The following is a 23,579-nucleotide window of genomic DNA, read 5'->3' as shown; positions in this document are numbered from 1 at the left end:
CTGTGTCCTGTACATGCCTTGCACATCTATTTGGATCACACGCAGAACTTTAGACACTCTGATCAGCTCTTTGTCTGCTTTGGAGGAAAGGAAGCACTGTCTCCAAACAGAGGATCACCCACTGGGTCACTGACACCATTGCTTTGGCATATCATGCCCACGGCCTGCCGCCCCCTTGGGGCTACGAGCACACTCTCGTGTAGCGCCTTCCCCCTCCGTGTTACATGACAGCCAGGTGCGCTGGCTACGAGGCACGCAACAGCTTGCCCGTCTCACACCGCTAGTCCACATAACCGTTCAGCTAGTCGTGGAATTTTGTATAGGGATCCCTAGTGTCACTACATCGACTGAGATCACACAGGGACACAGATCTAATGGTTCCACAAAGTTTCTAATATCTTCATCGGTAGACGGTTGATGTGGAACTGTAAAGATCAAGATAGAATTCTATCAAAACATTATTAATATCAATGGCTGAGATAAATATTTCACCAGCATCAGATTTCATTCAGGGAAAGCTAGAAAAAGACTCTCTCTCTGCTTTATATATCTAGCCAAAAGCTTCCCTACTTTGTCCCCCGACTCAAAGTATGACTGCCTTGCCCGGAATAGCCAAAACTCCACCTTCTGTGCCAAAATAGTATTATATCTGTATTTCAGTTGGGTCAATTCTCTGAGGCCATCAGATGACATTCGGCGCTTCAGCTCTGCCTCTGCACTTTTAATATTACCTTCTAACTCCACAAGTTCTTGTGCTTTGTATTTTTTGATAAATGAGGCATATTGTATGATCTGACCCCTAAGAACTGCTTGAAGTGCCTCCCAAGCCATGCCCACAGAGGTTACTGAGGACCAGTTTGTCTGCATATGAACAATGATTTCAGACTTTAACATTTGTTGGAATTCAGGATTTAGCAAAAGGGATACGTTAAAGCACCAACAATATGATTTATTTTTCTCCATATGTGGCAACATCTCTAAACACAGCAGGGCATGATCTGAGACAAAAATATTTCCAATTGAGCAATCAGACGAAATGAGGGACTTATATATATATATAGATGTAATAATAATAATAATAATAATAATACATTTTATTTGTAATGCGCCTTTCTCAGACTCAAAACGCTACAGCATGTACAGAACAAAATAATCAAACATGTGAATAAAAATATATATAGAAGCATAAAAAAAAGAAAAAAATACCTAAAAAAAGATATGTATGTATATATATATATATACACATACATATCTTTTTTTAGGTATTTTTTTATTTTTTTATATATTTCTATATATAAAAAATCTATTCTAGAGTCAATCTTATGGACTGATGAAGAAAATGTATAGTCCCTACCAGATGGGTTTAAATGTCTTCAAATATCTGTAAGATTCAAGATTTTTTAACATTCTATGAAGCGCCAGTGTTGCTCTAGAGGGCTTACACACTTTTGCTTCACTATGACCAAGGACTGCGTCCATCAATAAACTATGTCTACTCCCAATATTATATTATGAGGGGTGACCACGGCTTGCAACATCCCTTCAAGATATATAAAAAAAGCCCTGATCATCAACGTTAGGTGTGTAAATATTAGCCATATTCAACCTTTGCCCCTGAATTTCTGCTAAAACAATAATGACTCTTACTAATTTATCTTTAATCTGTCTGAGACATTTGAATTTGTAGATGCTTACTTATCAATGTAATAACTTTCCTGCTCTTACTTGTGCCAGCACTAAAGAAAACATGCCCATCCCATATCTTCCCAAATTCTTCAGCTTCCTGCGGGCAAATATGCGTTTCTTGAAGAAACACTGTATCATATATCTTTTGTTTAAGAAAATAAATAACCTTCCTTCTTTTTATGGGTTTCCCAAACCCATTCACATTCCATGTGGAGAGAGACAATCCACTCATATTAACATTTGACATTTTGACATATTAGATTGAGTGTCATAAATAAAAATACAATTATAAAGACCACATACCACATTGGTGCCACAAACAACCCTCAAACTTTCCGCAGAATAAAAAAAATAAAAATGAAAAACGTGCGCATTAACCCCGCACACGACAGCACCAGTCGGCGTCCATCCCTCTAAACTCAAACAGTCCATGTACACCTACGAGAGACCTGCAACAACTTTGCCATCGGATTGCTCAAGTCCGGTGCTTCTTTACAAACATTTGTAAGACAGAATTACACAACAGAATTGTGGCGAGCAGGGTGGGGCCGAGTAAAGTCTGGGAAGAGTCAGACCGGGAAGATAAGTGGTGAATGATCTCCACCTGTGTGCCACACCGGTCTCACATTCGAGTGAGGGGCGTCGGAAGTATTTGAAGAGAGGAGACAGTGGCAGATAAGAGAGAGAGAAGCGTGAAGCTTGGTGCTGAAACCCGGGAAGGAGGCAGGATGCGCTGTTGTGGAGTCCTCTCCACTACCGTCCACCCAAAGGAGCAGCCAGCCGCCTGGAGCAGTGGGGCCACTGCCAGAGGGGCTCGCTACCGGCAGCCAGAACACAGAGGGGCATTCCATTCGCCAGGGGTCGGAGGACTCGCTCCAATCTGCCTGGGGAGGAGTGGCTGTCATCTGCCAGAGGGTGGAAGAGTGGTCAAGGACCAGGCGACAGTGTGTCAGGGAACCGCTGAGCAATTTTTTTTCTCTCTCTCCTCTTACTGTCGCTCCGGCTTGCGTTTTCCCTCTCCCCTTTTCCCTCCCCTTGTCTCCCTCACAGGTCTCGAAAGCAATAGGAAAGCTTGGGGGGAGGGGGGGCTATATACATCATGCCGGGGGACCCCGGCCTGAGAAAAAGGAGGGAGTAGTGTGACAAGGTGGAAGGCTGGGCTGGGCTGTGAGTCTGCATGGCCGACCCCAAATCGGGCTAAACAGCCAAGGAGAGGGATAAGGCCAAGCTGGATGTGGCAGTTCAAGAGAGACAGCAACACGCAGCTGCCATGTGTGTGTGTTTATCTTTGTGGTTTTTGTTTAAGTTTTCATTAAAATATTACTTTGATGCTTCCTCCAGTTCCTGCTTCCTCCTTGCCCATTTTAACCATATTATAAGAAGGTAATCTATAAAACAGACTCCAGCCCATGAGTGGAATAAACACCAAAAAATATGTGTAGATTCATCCGCTTAATTTTCTCGAAGGTGTGCGCCTCCAAAAAACAAGCTCCAGCCGCTAGCAGAACCAGCACAAAAAAAAAAAACAGGCTGTTCGGTTCTTCGGGCAGTCAAACTAACTCTAATGTCCTGCAAGAATATTGCACAAAACCAACTCCAGCCAACAGGAGGCATAAGCACCCAAAACGAGCAGATTCATCTACAAGCTGTCCTTAAGAAATGATACTACACAAACATACTCCAGCCACTAGGCAGAACCAGCACAAAAAGAAGCAAAAAAAGGCACCCAGCTTCCACAGACAGTCAAGTGAATGTTCAGTGAGTCAGGTCCACTAGGCAGCAACATGAAAATCACCAAATGGCTAACTCACTCCAATGTCTTTATGTAGGAAAATGCTTGCTGTGGGCATGTAAATATTCTACGGCCATCCTTAGCATCTGTTCTCAGTTTTGTTGGAAACATCAGAGCAAAAGCGACCTTCCGTTGATGTAAGAGATTCTTGCGTTCCATGAGTCTAATTTGCAAAGTCTGGGAACAAGAAAATGCTGTCGTTCTTCCAAGAGAGCTTTCATTTACTCCTCGCCTCACATAACACGAGATCTTTACTGGATGATCTCAGAATTTTGGCCAGAATTGATCGGGGCATGTCTCCGTCCACGGATCTGCGAGCCAGAACCCTGTGAGGTCGCTTGATTTCCAGCTTATGGCCTGTTATATCGAGCAGACTCGAAAAGAGCCCATCTAGGAATTTCACCATATCCTGACCTTCCTCATGCTCAGGAATTCCAACAATTCGGATGTTGCTTCGTCGATTATGATTCTCCAAATCCTTCAGTTTTTCCCAAACACACTGCAAATCTGCCTTGGTTGCTAGCCGATTGGCAGCTAATTCCCTCTCCGATGACTCCAGATCATCGATACGTTTCTCGACATCTGACAATCTTGTAACCAACTCAGAGAATTTCAGCTCCATGGAAGTGATCGATCGACGTATCACAGCAAGATCCTCAAAGTCTGCAACAACCTTCATCGGCATTGCTGACACATTCATCAACTCATGCTGGATTTCTTTCAGTTCACCGTCCAAATTGAGTCCGGCACTATCAGCCCACCACTGAGGGGAATCAGCTTGAGCACGTAAGTGTCTTTTAATGTCTCTAGAGCCCAAGAATTTAGAATTGTTAGACATATTGTCTTCCTAGAACAGTTAAGAATCAGGGTGTATCGAATCTCACCAGTATATGACACAAATAGTATTAAAACTAGCAAACCGCTCCTCGCATGGCATCCAATATGTTCTACATTTAATTCTAATCCCCAATTAAGTTTTTGAACCATTGAATGTAACCTTAACCCAGCTGTTTTTTTTTTTGTCAATACAAAATTATGTAATTATTAAGCATAATATTTCTATACATTAACAGGCCTACATACTCCACTGATAAAAGTGGCATTAATTTGTTTAGTTAAAGGGATAGTTCACATTTACTCATTAATTTACTTTCCCAGATCAGTTTTTGCTTAAAATGTAAGTGGATGGTGATCCAACTTTTAAAGGTCACAGAAAATCACAGACAGTCAGCATAAACATCATCGATACAACCTCTGTGGTTAAATTATTGTCTTCTAAAATGACACGATCTCTCATGAAGCTTCCTGGAAGCAATGATTTAGAGTTAAAATGTACTTCAATATTTATATTTTATTTCACACAAAGGCAATCGTGTCGGTTTAGAAAACAATAATGTAACCATTGAAGTTGATGGATGATGTTTATGCTTACTGACTGTGATTTTCTGTGTGCTTCAAATGTCAAATCACCATCCACTTGCATTTTAAGCACCTACTGAACTGAGAAATATTTCTTCATATATGTTTTGGTGAAGAAAGAAAGTCATACACACCTGGGATATCATGAGGGTGAGTAAATAATGAGAGAATTTTAATTTTTGGGTGAACTATCCCTTTAAGCATTAAAATGTAATGGTTAAAAAGAATAAACATTTATATAGTGAAAAAGAAATTGTCCTATGGAGATTGTATTCCCCCAACAATTATGAAACTGCCACAGAAAAAGTTTTAGAGCACCTACCTGTCAAAATGTCTGTGCACATTCCTGATAGTAATTACATTATATGTAAGAAATACCCCATGCACAAGCAAGACTGCTGTTGTACTGAATAAACATGTTCATCAATGGTTTCATTAATACTGTGATACCATTGTGCAGCACTCTATTTGACACACACACACACACACACACACACACTCACAAACACAAAACAAATGTTGTGTTTTGGAATGTGCTGTGAGGATCAGCAAGCACTTCATTTGATAAAAAATAATGCAATGGTACGTTAAAAAGTAAATGTTTTGTTTTCATTTTATTTAAGTTCTATGAATTCATTTGGTTAGACAGTTTTAATTTAACTAAATTAAACTTAAAACATAATTGAAAATAAATAAAACAGAAAACATGGAATTGAAACTGAATGTGGGAAAAAATAAAAATGGATTTCATAGGGCCATACATACATTTTCACAACAAATGTAATAGTTTCATATTAAATAATCTATTTTTGCTTTAAATCTAATTTTTATAAAATGTTTCTTTTCTTTTGGCACCAATAATCATGCCAAGCTCCAAATCACTGAGATAAAATTTAATTTTCCCAATCTGATGGTTGATGAGAACATTAATTGAAGCTCCTGACCCGTATCTGCATGATTTTATGCACTACACTTCTGCCACACGATTGGCTGATTAGAAAATCACATAGATGATTGTAGGTACCAGACAGGCTGGTTTGAGTATTTCTATTACTCCTGATCTCCTGGGATTTTCACACACAACTAATGGCCAGAATGGTTCGAAATGAAAAATTCTATGGTAACTCAGATAACCGCTCTGTACAATTGTGGTGAGAAGAATATCATCTCAGAATGCTATTCTGAGATGCAGGTTGGCACTGTTTTGGCGGCACGAGGGGTACCTACACTTTGTTGTGGCTGATCTGTGTGTATCTAATGTACACATGACATGCAGTTAAGTAATTATGTTAACTCGCAAGTATGCTTTAATCCCACCAGTGAAGACCATTTCTTACCCAGGAACAATCCCTGATTATGTCTAAAATAACCTTCCTATGATTGACAAAGAAACCCATTATTTTAAACCAATACACCAGAGAGAATAAATATGAGGATAAATACATTGAAGATAAAATGTACATAAAGGGTAAAAAGACTGAAAATATTGAGATATATATTTTTAACTCTAGTCAATCGCAGAGCCCTACTGAATATTTTTCACACCTAACCTAGCTGTATGAGCAATCGGCAAGGGTGTGGTTCATGTGACAAATGAATAAAGCATGACTGGGGTATGTTATTTGAAATGGCTGAGAGCCCTTGAGGCCTGGCACCATGTTTCTTCAAAACAATACAAATTAGTTTTAGTTCATGCAAACAACTGCTGTACCTCCACTCCAGTCTCATAGGAAGATCCGTCTAGGAGTGAGACTTTCACAGGTACTGTCTTTGGTCTTTTCGAGGATTTCTGCGGTGATCTGGACATCCTACTCGGTGTTTTCTCCGATGAATCATCCGTGTCTCTGTACTCATCTGACATCTTAGAATCGTGATCCTAAATATCAAAAAATATAATCAAAATCATGTAGTTTTAATAATTTGCTTTCAATGGTTGATACAAAAAAGTATACATGGTGTAAAATCTGGTCAAGGTGAATGTGTCCAAAAGCCTGAAATCAATTGAATATTATGCAATAAAGCATAATCAAACATATTACAATGTATAATGTTTTATTTCATAAATTATAGTTAATAATAGTTAATAAATGATAGATCCTAGTCTCACCATTGGACCCCGTCTTTCTCCGTCAGCTGTATTCTGTGAGACTGAACCGCTCTCTGACATAGCAATCACTTGCAATCCTAGAATAATAATAATACAAGTAAATACAACCTTTCATATAGAAACCACTCCCAAGTCCATTGCATGCAACTTCAGTCTCTGCAACAGTCTATCAGAATGCATTTTGATTATTGCAAAGCCATTGATAGGCATGCTTGACTTTACATGACAGACAATAGGGTAGAACTTCAGGCTTACTCTGATAAGCAACTAACTAATTGCAATAGATAGATAATATTTTCTTAATAATTATTGTACATCCATCAAATTATCTTCAGCCATTAGTATCATTTTATATCAGTGACTCACCTATGAGTCATTGATTATTTACTTGGGTGCAAACAAACAGCTGTTGATTTATCTAGTGAGCTATGCTGGTGTTTGTTTTTGTGAGCTGAATTTGTCACAGTTAGTAAAAAAATGACTAGTGCACTGTACGTAGTCTGTTTGTGTATATCCTTAAAGGCAAGGCGAGTATATGTGTATAGCACATTTCAAACTCTGTGGTAATGCAAAGTGCTTTACTAGGGCATTTAAACAAAATTAAAATGAATCTATACCCAGTAAAAGAGGACATTTGTTGACTTGAAGATATATTTTACTGAACGTTTTCATTGACATATGGTGATGTGTAACACCTAAAACATTGTGTGTCTGCACAATAAATATTATGAGCTAATGATGATCTCAAATCATCATTATAATACCATTTACTTTATTAGATGTACTTTTTTCTTTCTCATCAATATAAACATCTTTTTGGATCTCCATAAAATAACTGACAGATTGGAAAAGACAGGTGGTAAATAAAAATATCCAAACTGCTTAAAACATGACTAAAAGTGCAATGCTTTTTTAGCATGTAAACTTTTCAATGTTTAATGGAGCTCAGATTTCACAGCTTGACTGTTTGATACCACTGTGGGTATGCAAATCAACTTCATTTCCATCTCATTCACTTGCACCACACTGAGCAACTAAAAGCTCCAAACATCTCGCCCATAGAAAATCTCGATGTCTCTAAATGTCACTAAATATAAGCATTGTAGTTCAAACAAACAAACCTCCCCCTTTGGCTCTGCTAATTTTCAGTGTTTAGAAGCTTACTAGAAGCTTACCCATAATTCAATCAGAAAACAAACAGTCAGTTCATTAAATTACCTGCATAATCTATACGTTTAACTGTAGTCGCTGACTTCTCTTATATAATTAACTGGTTTTAACTGAAGGTCTACAAAAGAGCTTGCTGTATTGGAGTAATTAGGGTTGCAATGGTATACACAATTATTATAATCAGTTACAATGACGCTTAAAGGAGTGAAAACATTTGATTTTTTTTTTGGTTGACCAAACACTTAATTAAAATTTAAACTTGAAATTTTTTTTTTTTTTATTGAAGTATGTGTAAAACAAAAGTCTCCCTTTTGAAAATAAATAGAATAAATAAGAAAGCTAATATAATTATAATAATAAACCAAAATATAAACATGATTAAAATATAGCATGTAACTATAACATGTTATAAAACAAAACTATGTTAGCATAGCATGTTAAATTAACTACTAAATGAAAAATAACATCAGCTGTGTGAGCTTTTAATGTTCTATGATTATTAATAATTAACATATACTGTAGGTGCACGACAGCTCAGCCAGACTGCTCCTGCCTGTCCCTTTAGCTCAGTGGTTCTCAACTGGTTTTGCTTCAGGATGCAAATTTTACATTGGAAATCATGTGGCGACCATCATAGTTAAAACGTAACCTGTATTTAATGTATCCTGAGTCGCATTTCCTTTGATGTTGCATAGTTTTGTTTATGGTTTTCAAGTACAAGGTCATGCATCAAGTGACATTATTTATGTTGTTGACGTCAACAACAAAAGTGACAGGAAGTTGTCTCTCCCCCTTTTACAAATTGAAGAGCATATTTATTTATATGAGCCCATTATTATCCCGTTATTATCCCGTTTGTTTGTAATTTCCAACATAATTCAAACAGAACATACATATTGCACAGAAGGAAAGGCTCCTCATTACCATGGTTAGGTCAGTGTAGCTAGTCTTAAAAATAGTAATAATAATGCAAAATTATAGTATTTATGAAAAAATAAGTACTAGCTGAATCACATCTTGAAACTTTAACTGCCACTGTTGATATAAAATGAGGTTTAATAGATTCTACCTTTAGATTATTTCATAAGAAACTATAACATTTTGTCCAAATATAACAGTTACTTTTACTCTTGTAAAATCGTGAAACAATTTTGTAAAGGTGATTATTTTGTATAATGAAAAAAAGTTGACGAGTCTGACTGACAGTCGAGGAGGAAAGAAGATGTGCATGCGCAGGTCAGATTCTCCGTCCGGTTGCATTTGTTTCTCAATACCGTAGATAAGAAAATGTACATGGTATGATAACCGTCAATTTTCATATCCTAGGAGCACATGTACTGCCGACTAAGCCATGGCTCTGAAAAGATGCATATAGCTCTCCAGACACTGACAGAAGAAAATATAAATTGACAAAATAAAATTAAAACTGTTCTATCTTTTTATGTGTTTTATCACATCTTCATTTTTCAATTCTTTTTAACATCCATGTTAAAAACAAAAACAAAACTTGTGTTCACAGAGTAACACACAGTCAAGTCACATCTACAAAACTAAGATGGATTAAATGAAATGGCAACTACTAAAAGATGCTTAGCACAAGAATAGTAACAGTTCCTTACTTTGCAGCTTCTGCTCTTTCAGTTAATGTGTCTTTATATCAATATATTGATGAGGCCTTTTACTGGGCTACGAAGGTCAGCTATTAACGTGGAAAATCATTTTATCTGCCTGTCTCAATGGATGAGAATTCAGCTTCCACGTCTGTCGCTCACTCGACGTTGTGTCGAATGAAGCTGCACTAGGGGTCCTTCTTGAAGGCTTCGGTTACCTCTGAACTTGAGAAAAGGCCAATGAGAAATTGGCAGACAGAATTTGCATGCCCCTCCCCCAGACATAAGGGTATAAACGAGGGAATCATGCATCTGTCTAGTTAGATTTTTTTCTTCGGAGCCAAGCGGTTGTGTGTTCAGCAAGTCCACGCCCCAAGCACTTCGACAGCATTTCCTTAAAGAGCAAATAGACCTCTAAAAGAGTATAAAAAATGGGGTTGAACGTCTTTTTAAAGATGCATCTTTTTAAAGATGACTTTCCTCCTTTGTGTAGTTCCTGGATGCGGCAGATATCTCTCCGCTTCTGACGGTCATAAGAGCTGCCTCGCCTATCTGGGCTGCGATCACATGCAGGCAGCATTTTATGAATGGTTCATGTTCTCAGTGCGAGAACATAACCATGGCAACATTGCGGTCGTGGCTATCTGTCCTCTAAGAGAAAGCCACTTCAGCTGCCCCCTGCGCCTACTTTCTACGGGACTGGAGACCTTTCTTTCCAGAGGTGCATGACGAGTTGACGAAGCCGTAGAGGGCACCTTTTACTGCCTGAAACCGGCCTCCTCGCTCCTCTGCTCACACTACGGTCGATGGTGGAGCGGCACATCAAGATGTCTCCGCCCTGCATGCCATGGCCCTCCTGCAAGTCCACCAGGCCAAGGCACTTAAAGATCTGCACTTGGGTAGTCCTGATCCTGATGTGCTACAGGAACTGCGCTTGACGACCAACCACGCCCACCGAGCCACGAAGTTCACAGCGCCGGCACTCAGACAGGCGATGTCCACACTCGTAGTCCAGGAACGACATCTATGGCTGAACCTGGTCGAGATCTAAAAAGACAAAGCCCACTTTCTCAACGCCCCAGTCTCCCAGTTCAGCTTAGGGAGGGAAATCTCTTGCCGCACCTTGCCCGGGCTGTGGTACCCACATTGCCAGGAAAAATAGAGCGGTTTGCTCACTCCTTTGATCACCAAACCGGTGCCCCCACACGCCGTCTGACCGTCTCACGGCAGTCTAAGACCTGGACCGGGCTATGTGCCCAAGGTTCCTACGACTCAGGCAGACCCAGCCTTATCGTTGCTGTGTCCAGTGCGGGCTTTGCGCACCTATGTGGACAGCACGCAGAGCTTTGCATTTTCTAAGCAGCTCTTTGCTGTGGCAGGCAGCGGAAAGGGACGCTGTCTTCAACCGAGGTTGCCCACTGGATCGTCAATGACTATCAGACCCAGGCCGTGTCCGCTCCCTTGCGGGTTCGACCACACTCTACGAGCAGTGTGGCTTTCTCGTGGGCACTGGCCAACAGCACCTCCCTAGCAGACATCTGCAGAGTGGCGGGCTGGGCAAAACCCAATACCTTTACGAGGTTCTACAATCTCAGGGTTGAGTAGGTCTCGTCCCGTATTTTCTCAGGTCCGAGCACGTAGAACTTGGTAATGCGTAAAGGCTTACCGGGTGTTCGGCTTGCACATAGCGCCCTTCCCCTGCAATGAGGCAATCACATGAGCTCTTTCTCCCAGGAGAGTACACTATACTTGCGCTCCCTGGATGTCTTTCCTCCCTAGCCCTCTGGTTTGTGAATTCAGTATAGGAATTCCCGACCAGACTCACTACGTGTACTAACTACTCTGTACTGGAATAAGTGCTCCACAGGCTGTGGTCATCACGGATTAATCCCCCCTGTGTGTATTTTCCATGGTACGGACCCCCTGCTGGAGGTTCTGCATCTCCCTTGGGCAGTCACCTCTGCCCCCCGGGCGCTGTGTTTGTAGTAACTCCTCCCTCGCTAGGTAGGATCCACCACCTTGCCACTTCAACAAGTGGCCTGAAAACAAATGTGACGTATTCGCCACGGGGTCTTTTCCCCCTGAAAGAATAGAAGTTGGAAAAGAACGCCTTCCCTGAGGCGTGTTATAGCGTTAAATGGCCGCTTTAACTCTATGAGAGAAACATAGAGAGAGAAGAGGCAAGGCCTGCTCCCATGCTTGGCATCCCCCCCCTCCCCACGGTGATGCCGGGAACCTAAAAAGTTTATGACATCCCTGATGGAGGGAACGAGACATTGTGTTCCCCCTGCCATGCCGCTGTACCGAGCCACTGTAATGGCCGAACCTTATTCTCGGCTCCTCAGTGCAAAACCTGACTAGACAGATGCACGATTCCCTCCTTGTATACCCGTATGACTGAGGGAGGAACATGCTAATTCTGTCTGTCAATTTCTCATTGGCCTTTTCTCAAGTTCAGAGTTAACCGAGGCCTTCAAGAAGGACCCCTAGTGTCACTTCATTCGACACTATGTCTTGTTCCCTCTGTAGGAGCCATTTGTGACATTTATGTTGAAGTTAATTTAATAACCCCTGCTGGTGAATCATGATCTTGCGGCCTTGGAAGGCCTTGGAACAGAAGGAGTTAAATTTGCACACCTGTGCCAATTAGTGGCATAAAGGTAGACAAAGGAGGAATCCATGTGTTGAACAGTTTTTTGGAATTGAACGTTGGAAATGCATGGACGCCAGCAGGCATATGGTTTTCAATTTATTTACTTGTCGGTTTATTTATCGAGATAATCAAATGCTATACTGGAATAAAACGAACAATCTATTGAAACCCCTGAGGCGTCCGAAGTGACTGACTGGAAGACACTACACCCTCTATCAGGGAACAGGGGTTACAATAGTAACCTAGAAGATTCTGGTCATTAATGTTGCCATTGCATTAATGTTTGTATGAAAGATGATTTACAGTTTAATGCTAAAATAAGTGTAATCAAAAAGATAAAAGAAAGAAATGCAGTATGTCATTTTTGACCACAATTTTTAGACCATGTGAATGCCAGAAGGCTTAACACAGATTTTAGAGGTTGAACTAGTAACAAATGGAACCCAAAAGGCATTTCATTAATAAAAACGTCTCTGGTTATGACTATAACCCTTGTTTCCTGAGAAGGGAACGAGACACTGTGTCGTTGAAAACGACTCTTTGGGGAACGCTCCTTAGCGTGCGCCTCTGAAGTATGAATGAAACTATTCCAATCTTGATTGGTGTTGCGTCATGACGTAACATGTGACGGCATAACCGGATGCATAAAAGTGATGCCGGCACACACACACATTAGCCTAGCGATGAAGCAAGCCGCTCTCAGGCCTTGAGGGGCGCGGCAGGACGACGCAGTGTCTCGTTCCCTTCTCAGGGAACAAGGGTTATAGTCATAACCCGAGACATTCCCTTCCGAGGGAACTCGCACTGCGTCGTTGAAAACTACTCTTTGGGGAACGAATGCCCACTAGGCCACGCACCGAAAAAAGGCCTGCCCTAGGGTGAAACTGAACTCAGGCACTCAGCTAGGACGAGAGCACACGTGCGCAGGCGTACTAGGGAGGTGCAGACTATAAAACCTGATGAAAGTGTGCGGAGTAGCCCAACCGGCTGGCTCACAGATCTCCTGGAGGGGTACTCCCGATAAGAGAGACCTAGAGGACGCCATGCCTCTAGTTGAATGAGCCCTTACGGCCAAAGGTGAAGGCAAATTGCGCACCTTGTAGGCCGAGATAATAGCCTGAACAATCCAATTACTAATGGTTTGTTTCGAGGCAGGGAGCCCCTTCCTAGGTGACCCAAAACACACTAACAGTTGGTCCGACCTCCTCCAGGAAGATGGAGCCTCTCTTCTTCTGCCGACACATGAGGTGGAGGATGAAATGCCTGCAGGACCATAGACCGTACCGTGTTAGACGGCACCTTAGGCACATAGCCAGGTCTCGGGTGCAAAATGGCTTTAACTCCGCCAGGGGCAAACTCCAAGCAAGCTGGCGTCACTGCCAGGGCTTGAAGATCACCCACCCTCTTTAGAGAGGTAATAGCTAAGAGAAAAGCCATCTTGAACGTCAGGTCCTTGGGCGAAGCCGACTGAAGGGGTTCGAAGGGGGCCAGGGATAACCCTTCGAGAACCACCGCCAGGTCCCAGGCAGGAACCCTGGACCTGGTTGCCGGTCTCATCCTCCATGTACCACGGAGAAAACGAATGACCAGCTGGTGCCTCCCCAGAGGCCCATCACTCAGTGGTGCATGGAATGCCAAAATGGCAGCCACGTACACCTTAAGTGTGGAAGGGGAGAGACCACAGAGAAGCGATCTTGAAGAAACTCCAGAACTGAAGCCACAGGGCAGTTAACTGGATCTAATTCATGTTCTCTACACCAAGTGGAGAACACATTCCACTTGAGGCCATATAATCTCCTAGTAGACGGAGCCCTAGAGCTAAGTATGGTTTCAACCACCCCGCTGATAGACCAGCATTTAGGTACTGAAGCCCCTCAGGGGCCAGACCCACAGTTTCCACAGCTCTGGACGAGGGTGGAAGACTGTGCCCCTGCCTGAGACAACAGATCCCTCCTCAGAGGAATCTGCCATGGCGGAGCTATCAGGAGTGAAATTATGTCTGAGAACCATACTCGGGCCGGCCACATCGGGGCAACCAGAAGAAGACTGATGCCCTCTTGGCGGACCCTTTCCAGGACTCCGGGAGCAGAGCGATCGGGGAAATGCGTACAGGCTGAAGCCTCGGCCAAGCCTGTACCATGGCGTCCAACCCCAGTGGGGCTGGATGTGAGAGGGAGAACCAAAGTGGACAGTGGGACGTCTCTCGAGACGCGAATAGATCCACTTCCGATGGTCCAAATTTGTCCCACATCAACTTCACCACCTCTGGATGAAGTCTCCATTCCCCGGGCCTCAGCCCCTGCCTCGACAGGATGTCTGCTCCCTGATTCTGAACCCCCAGAATATATATTGCTCTGATAGACAGTATTTTCCCTTGGGACCAAAGAATTATCTGATGCGCCAGTCTGCACATAGGGCGCGATCTGAGTCCTCCTTGTCGGTTCAGATAAGCTACCACTGATGTATTGTCAGAACGTACTAGGACATGGTAACCTTTGATGTTACCATGTCCTAGTACGCAGCCAACACAGCCAACATCTCTAGACAGTTTATGTGCCAAGAATGATGATGGTCCTGCCACAGACCCCTGGCAAAGCGGCCGTCCATGACCGCGCCCCAGCCAGTGAGGGAGGCGTCTGTCGAAATGGTTTTCCGGTGACATGACGCTCCCAACACTGGCCCTTGGGACAGGAACCAAGGTTTCTTCCATATTAGCAGAGAACGAAGGCACCTGCGCGTTACTCTGATTATACGAAATGGATTCCCCTTGGGGGAAAACCCCTTGGTTTTCAGCCACCACTGGAGGGGCCTCATGTGTAGAAGGCCCAAAGGTACAATGTTGGATGCCGCTGCCATGAGGCCCAGCAGTCTTTGAAATTGCTTTACAGTGATGGCCTGGCCTAGCTTTAACCAGGCCACCATCGCCATAAGGGACTCGATACGTGCAGGAGACAGGCGTGCCTGCATCGTAACCGAGTTCCACACAACGCCAGAAGCGTTGTGCACTGGGATGGTTGTAACACACTCTTTTTGTGTTGAGTCTCAACCCCAAACTTCGAATGTGGCCAAGAACGACATCTCGATGCCGAACCGCCATTTCTCGAGACTGGGCCAGAATGAGCCAGTCGTCGATATAATTCAGTATCACGGATGCCCTGAAGTCTCAGTGGAGCAAGAGCTGCATCCATACATTTGGTGAATGTGCGGGGAGATAGTGCTAGGCGAGCGGAAGAACCCGATATTGGTAAGCTTCGCCCCGAAGCGAACCTCAGGAACCTCCTGTGACATGGAAGGATGGATACATGAAAATAGGCGTCTTTTAGATCTATCAGTGACAAACCAGTCCTCGGATCTGATCTGACTCACGATGACAGGAATAGTAAGAATTTTGAACCTGAACCTCCTCAGAGACCGGTTCAAAACTCTGAGATCTAAAATCGGCCTCAACCCCCCATCCTTTTTTGGAACTATAAAGTACCGGCTGTAAAAACCGGACTCCCTGTCTGAATGAGGAACACGTTCTATGGCCTCCTTCAGCAGCAGAGATTGCACTTCTTGTTCCATCACCTGAGCCTGCCCCGGAACCACTGTAGTCTGCACCACCCCAGAGAATTTGGGGGGGCGGTGCCCGAACTGCAGTCTGTACCCTGATTTTATTATATGCAGGACCCATGCAGATATGTTGGGAAGATGATTCCATGCCTCTACAAAATCTACTAAGGGAACCAGCCTATCTGCCAAGCTCCTGGAGGAGGGGCTCTAGAGGAAACACTCTCCTTTTGCTCTGCGCGGTGCGAGGAGCTGACTGAAGGCTGGGGCTGATCTGTTTGCCCCACCCTACTTGATTTAGACTTGGATTTACGGGGGAGAAACTGCTTGAACGCCACAGATTGTTTCCTCGCCTCCTGAAACCTGTCGACGACCGATGTAACGGCATCGCCGAACAGGCCAGAGGGCGAGAGTGGGGCATCAAGCAAAAAAGCTCTGTCTTTTTCTTTTATTCCCGACAAATTTAGCCACAGATGCCTCTCCGTGGTCACCATAGCTGCCATAGAGCGGCCAATAGCGCGGGCCGTCTCTTTAGTGGCCCGGAGAGACAGATCTGCGGCTCTGCGCAACTCCGCGATATCTTCGGGAGTTGGCCCCTCCCCCTCGTCTAAATCTTTCAGGAGATCGGCCTGGTACGCCTGCAAAATCGCCATTGAGTGCAGGCATGAACCAGCCCGACCTGCCGCCATGTAAGCCCTGCTTATTAATGCAGATGTATCTCTGCAGGGCTTACTAGGCAGCGCCGGGGTTTTAAGGGAAGATGCCGACTCAGGAGAGAGGTAACCGGCTAAAGCCTCCTCCACACCAGGCATCTTCCCATAGCCCATATCCCGTGCCCCTAAAACATAGCTGTAATCGACCACACTGGGGGTGAAGACACGGGACGAATGTGGTTTATCCCACGATCTCGAGATCTTTTGTGGAGATCGGAAAAAGCGGCAAACCCGCGCTGGGGTTGTGGCGTGTGCTGCAGGAAACGCTCGTCTAATTTGCTTCCGACGTGCGTTCCCTGCTCATTTTGTGGCCAGCTAATGTTAAGTCTGGCCACAGCACGCGTCACAACCTGAACCAGCTCCTCATAAGCCTGGCCGAAACCCGGTGTGCTTGGCTCACGGTCGTCCTCCTCGGCAGAGAGCTCGAGCATTGGGACCTGATCGTGGGCAGAAGAAGCCGCGACGCGGGCTTCTGCACCACTCACAGTAGGCTCAGGATCCTCAAACGAAGAATGAGAAAGTGCCGGAGCAGTCTCATTCTCATCTGCAAGATCCCACTGCGAACCCCACGATCTCAATCGCCGCGCTGCCTCAACAGACGCGGCACCAGATCCGTGGGGAACGCGAGCCTGACCGTGCTCATCAAAGCACGCCGACCGGGAGCGCAGCACTCTCAGGGGTAGTGCTTCACAGCTTTCACAGGCAGATCCCTCGAGAGCTGCCTGTGCGTGCTGCGCTCCCAAACAGTTCACACACAAATCGTGCGTGTCCCTACCCGTAATAAAACGAGGGCAGGGGTGTACGCACTTCTTGAACTGTTCGGTGGCCATAATTCTTTTAAATAGGACAAACAACACCAAATAAGACAAACAATATACATAGAACGCTTGCTGAAGAGCGAAAGCTAATGTGTGTGTGTGTGCCGGCGTCACTTTTATGCATCCGGTTATGCCGTCACATGTTACGTCATGACGCAACACCAATCAAGATTGGAATAGTTTCATTCATACTTCAGAGGCGCACGCTAAGGAGCGTTCCCCAAAGAGTCGTTTTCAACGACGCAGTGCGAGTTCCCTCGGAAGGGAACTGTTTTGAAACTAAAATGCAGTATGCATGAATAACCCCCCAAAAAAAAACATGACCACATCAAAATAAAGGATATTACAAAAACCCACACAAAGCCCATTAAAAAACATTCAACATTAAATACACTGAAGGATCATAAACAAATCGATTCAGAATGTAACTAAATGTAGTGTATTTGAGGAGACACACATAACTGAACATTATAATAGCACTTTTTAATACAAGAGGTTACCTCTAAGTTGATGAAACTGCTATTGAAATTAAGTGATCAGTTTGCACATGTAATCTTGGAAAGCTGCACTGATGATTTGACATGTAGCATCATTGATGATTTGACATGTTGGATGTAGCATGTATTGTATTCATTAGATTTCTTATTGTTTGTCCTCCCTAATGAGAGTCTATGGCAGCCCTATGAACTGTGCATTGGAAAGTGATGAAATTCGGTACACTGATGGGGTAGATATGAATATCAAGGCCAAACTTTGTACTAGTACCACCACCATTTCAAAAATGTACTTTTTTTATGAATATCTTTTGAACCATTTGTCCTAGAAACAAAATTTCTTAGTGTCTAAATTCTATCCTCGTGATGATTGAAATGGACATTAAAACATTTAAGTGGCCGCCATCTTAGATTGTGAAATGTTTTTTTCTTTTTTTATATCCAAAAAACTTTTCCAGTTCACCCAAAAGGTGGCTCAGATAATCTTCCAACTGATCCACACAGAACTAACCAAACAGCGTTATGATTTGTGCTACCGGAAGTTAGGCCAATGTGAAGCAATGTCAATGTTAAACAGTATGTAAGGCTGTATCTCGGCAATGCTTTGGTCTATCAAAACAAAACTTGGTATGCTTCTTTAGGACCATGATCTGAGGGGACAGGCCAAGTTTCGCGACAGCTCCACCAATGGGTCAAGAAATCTCAAAAATTGCTATTTTTGCCCACAACTTTTGAACAGTTTTCCCTAAAATTATGAGATTGTCTATGGATTCCTTGCATAATAAGGATTTTGATTGTATCAATTTTCTTTACGTCAGCCATATTGACTCACCGCCAATTTGGATTTTAATAAACACTTTGTCATCGACATCATTTCCTGAGGTATGAAGATAAATCAGTAGCAAAACTCGAGAGCTTGTATATTTGGATTTGAGAACTTGTACAATAAATATTTGTACTCGTATGTTGAAATTTACACTCACAGCACCGATGTGAAAACTTGTAAAAAAAAAATGTTTACGTTGAATGTTGCAATCTGCACTCACAAACAATATTTCAAAGCTTGTGTTCTGAATTCACAATTGCACACAAGTAGTCACAAATGTAAAAAATGACATTCACATAAATACTATAATACAGACACTATTTCACATTCAATTTTGCAATTTAATTCATTTTCGCAGTACAACCACAAATCAGCACTTACAACCTCTCAACATTGGCACTGCAGCTTTAAATCTTCAGTCCTTGACTTTTGCAACTACTTTGGCGAAAAACCTGTTGAAAAACTCACTTGTGCACTTGTTAATACTGTTGCGAGAGAGGAAGACCAGTGTTTGGCAAGGGAGGGGGCAATGAAGTCGTTTTATTAGTTAATGAATTGACGTCACGCCACAGCACCAAGTCTGCACCTGTTTGTAATGGCAAAGTGAAGGAGTTTCTTCACTGAGAAAAACATGTAATAAAAACTTAATTCGTCAAATACTACACTCACAAAATTAAATTTCCCCATGAGGAAAAACTTCTCGAACTCTATCATTAACAACATAAATTGGAGGAAAGCATGGTTGTTACCTTATAAATATTGCATGACTAATAAGATCAAAGTAACCTACTTGTTTCTAAGTATTCTGATGTAAATAACTCATGTACCTTTTGTGGGATCTTGATCATATGTGTTTTCTTTTATGATGTTGCATCTGCTTTTTGGCATGATATGAGTCTCCACTGTGTTTCCAAGTTAAAGTTAAAATATGATTTTTGTGTCAAAGTCATTATATTTTAATTTGAAAATGAAGAGAGATCTCTGGAAAACATTTATTCTGGTTGTGAAATTTGATATAAACAAACAGAAATTTCTTTTAAAAAATATCTATATTTGCAGAATTCATGCTGAAAATCAAGTGCTTAATAAATGTTATGAAATATATTAGCGATAAATAATTTAGTCATTTTCTTGCTTGTTATGATGAGATCTTTCCTGCCTGCTGAGTGATGTGAATTACATTTTTTTCCCCTTTTTATTTCCTTTTTCCTTTACTTTTTGTGTACAAGTGATGCAAGTGTACAAGTGATGTAAATTATTTTGCTACAAATATGCAAGTCTGCATTGATACTCCTTTATTGCACTTTTTCATTGTAATCTTTTTCCTTCAATAAAAAAAGGGAGAGAAAGAAAAAAAATCCTAAGGGCAAAGCAGAGCCAGTCATCCAAATGAAGGGATCTAACAATCTCTAACAATATAACAATTATTGATGAAGACCACTTTCCACACGACAATGTAAAGTTTTACCAGGTATCAAAGTATTGAACTGGTAGTTGTCCATGAGTGTGATGTCTTAATAACCAACATTCATTATTCTTTTAGCTGAAGCAAGTTCGCTGATTGTGATCAATAATTAAGGGAAAATGTACAGTCAGCCGGTCAATATCTTAAAATATACCACAACAAAGTGATCAGAGCCCCAGCAAGAAGCAGTCTTTTATAATCACACTGAATGTGGTTATTAGAAGAATATCAGCTCTGCAGGTCCATACAATGCAAGTGAAAGGTGATCAGAGATTTGTAGCTCCAAACATCACATAAAAGAAACATAGAAGAAATCCATAAATCTCCAGTGGTTAAATCCATATTTTCAGAAGCAATATAATTGGTGTGGGTGAGAAACAGATCAAAATTTAAGTCCTGTTTTTTACTCTAAATCTCCACTTTCACTTTTGCTACATCTAAAAGTCACACGTGGCACCTGTTTAATTTCACTTTCACACATGAAAATGAAAGTTGAAGTGGAGATTTATAGTAAAAAAATTAAATATTAAAAGTAAAAATATTTTTCTGTTTCTCACCCACACTTATTATATTGCTTATATGGATTTTAAACACTGGAATCAAATGGATAACTTTATGTGATTTGGTTATGTGATTTGGTGTCCTTTATGTGATTTTTATAGCTACAAAAGGTCTGATCACCATTCACTTTCATTGTATGGACCTACAGAGTGGAGATATGTTTCTAAAAATGTTTGTGTTCTGCAGAAGAAACACAGTCATACACATCTGGGATGGCATTGAGGTGAGTAAATGATAAGAGAATTTTCATTTTTGGGAGTACTCTCTCTTCAACCATATTGGAAGCTCGTGAAGCAATACTAAGACAGGTGGAGGAGAGACAAAGAGATGATACTTCCTTAAAAAATGGCCAAATGGCCAAATAATTGCTACATAATAAGTGACACTTAAATTCTGCTGTATAATTACATCTCACTTCTAAACAGATGATAGATAATGTGGCATTAGTAACCATATTGCTCAAAAGCTAAGATTAACACTCCACATCCAGCTGCTTGTATTTGGATTTAAAACGTTTGAGTTCAAAATTGCACACATGCCAATTTACACTAAAGAAACATATCTGGGAGATTAAAAAGACTAATAACCAAGCACTTTAGAAGATGACAGTGTGTGGATGCATATGAGTGATACAATCTCCCAGAACGAAAGATTCAAGAAAACTCAACTCTCAAAACGGGTGTATGATGAATTGCAGCACATCTGTCCCAACCTCCCTTGTTCTTGACATAGTGAAAAATTGTGTTTCCTCCGCTTAAATGTTCAGCAGAAGCTGGCACTTTGTGATTGTAATAGCTCTCTATTGAGTTCATACACCTGGGACGGATCTGACTATGACTTGACTCCCTGTAAAGACACTGTGTGAGATCTTTTAATACTTCAGTTCAAACAATGTAAATCAATACATTGTGATATGCAGCTTGATGAGAAGGGCTTTGAATATTTTACTGATTAGACCACCATTATTCTGAGAAAAAAGGGATGGACTTCAGCTTTTAATTGCTACGGAAAATGTACTTTTTGACTGCTAAGGAGAACATTTGACACTTATGGGTTAGGTTGTATGACGAAATGGTGGCGGTGCTTTTGCCAAGTAGGATGTGCTCATGGAACAGTGTGCACAGTTGGTTCTGGAACATCATTCCTATCAATCAAACAAACAGTTGTAAATCTAACCCATACCCTTACTCTAACAATAGTCAGTGTTTTTCATGTCCTAATCCCTAATCCCAACCCCAAACCTAATCCTTGTCTCACATAGACACACTTTTGACTAGAGTTATAACGTTTGGTCTATTGGGTAAATGGTGAGAGAATTATAAGTAGGGCTGAAACGATTAGTCGACGTAATCAATATCATTGTCGAAAAGTCGTTTGATTTGAGTCGTTTAAACTGTAATGATGAGCACGAGAGCAGCACTGACGAGAGGAAGAATTACCCAGATCACCATCCAGATGCACTCTAAACTTTCCAAGCAGCTTCATCTTATGTTGATCGTAAAGTATGAGGGAATTATACAAAAATACCAAATAAGTAAATATAGAATCACTCTCATTATGGAATGTGTGGAGTCGGAGCTCTTTAAAGGAAACACCCCGGTGTTACATCTTAAATGCAGTTTTAATGCTTTATATAACTTAAAGTTAAAATAATACGGAACAAGGTCACGTAAATAACTACAAACTCCAACTCTGGCATTTCTCTGTGCGGTCAGCCTCTCTTCTATGAGTTGCACCAATGTCCCGATCTAAGAGGGAGAGACTGAAACTACATCAGGCTGATGCACACTCTATCGCAGGGACGCTCGTCTTTCGAGCCCGCACTTATCTAAAGCTAGATTAGAACGCAATGGTTCACGACTTCTTGAATCATAAAATCACTGTGCATTTCTTATCGTGAAGAAAATTGGCAACACGAAGCTTTATTAATAAGAGAGAATTTTTTTTTTTTTTTTGTGAGTTAAAGATGGATTGAAGTGAATAAAGGTGAGAGAGGGTAGTCTTCGCCCCATTATACACTGCAGCAAAATAAATTTATGATTTGTTTTGGCTTGTTTTCCAATAAAAATATCTAAAACAATGTACTGTACATGTTCCTTAGGAACTACACTGCAGAAGAAAAAAAAAATTATCTGAGAATATTGATGTCACGAACCCCGCTCCCTCGCTCCGCCCCCTCGAGCTTCCACGCTCGTTCCGCCCCCTCGAGCTCGCACGCTCGTTTTGCTCCCTCGAGCTCGCACGCTCGTTTTTCTTCCTCGAACTTCCACGCTCGTTTTGCTCCCTCGAGCTCGCACGCTCGTTTTGCTCCCTCGAGCTTCCACGCTCGTTCTGCTCCCTCGAGCTCGCACGCTCGTTTTGCTCCCTCGAGCTCTCATGCTCGTTAGCAGGTCTCCCTCCTCGGGCTCGCAAGCCCGCTCTCAGTCACCACATTAGTTTCACCTGTACTCGTCTCATCACCCATCATTGTTTACACCTGCACTCGCCCCTATATATATCACAACCCTTTCGTCTCACGCCTGTTGGTTATTGTGTTTAGTTTCCCGTGTCTTTGCCCCCCCCCCGCTAGTCCCGTCTAGTTCCGAACTCCCCTGTGAATAGTTACCCCTTAGCTTGCCAGCTCGAGTGTTCCCCTAGTTCCCCTGTCTTTGAACCACTAGTCCCGTCTAGTTCTGTTCCCTTGTTGTTAACTGTTTTCCCGGCTTCGACCTCCCGC

At 42.2% G+C, this 23,579-nt stretch overlaps 1 protein-coding gene across 1 annotated transcript in view; it reads right to left on the bottom strand.

Moving 5' to 3' along the window:
- The window catches only part of LOC127629000 (band 4.1-like protein 1), a 91,385-nt gene that overhangs the window by 44,859 nt on the left and 22,947 nt on the right, over positions 1 to 23,579 (bottom strand). The window contains exons 2-3 of the mRNA XM_052106005.1: positions 7,005 to 7,081; positions 6,609 to 6,773 (exon numbers count right to left, since the gene is read on the bottom strand). Of these exons, the coding sequence (XP_051961965.1) occupies positions 6,609 to 6,773; positions 7,005 to 7,064 (225 nt within the window). The 5' untranslated portion in view covers positions 7,065 to 7,081. The remainder of the gene's footprint in view (positions 1 to 6,608; positions 6,774 to 7,004; positions 7,082 to 23,579) is intronic.

This window comes from Xyrauchen texanus, chromosome 35 (genome assembly GCF_025860055.1).
Source record: "Xyrauchen texanus isolate HMW12.3.18 chromosome 35, RBS_HiC_50CHRs, whole genome shotgun sequence".
Classification (NCBI taxonomy): Eukaryota; Metazoa; Chordata; class Actinopteri; order Cypriniformes; family Catostomidae; genus Xyrauchen; species Xyrauchen texanus.
This window is presented reverse-complemented; position numbering and strand designations above follow the sequence as displayed.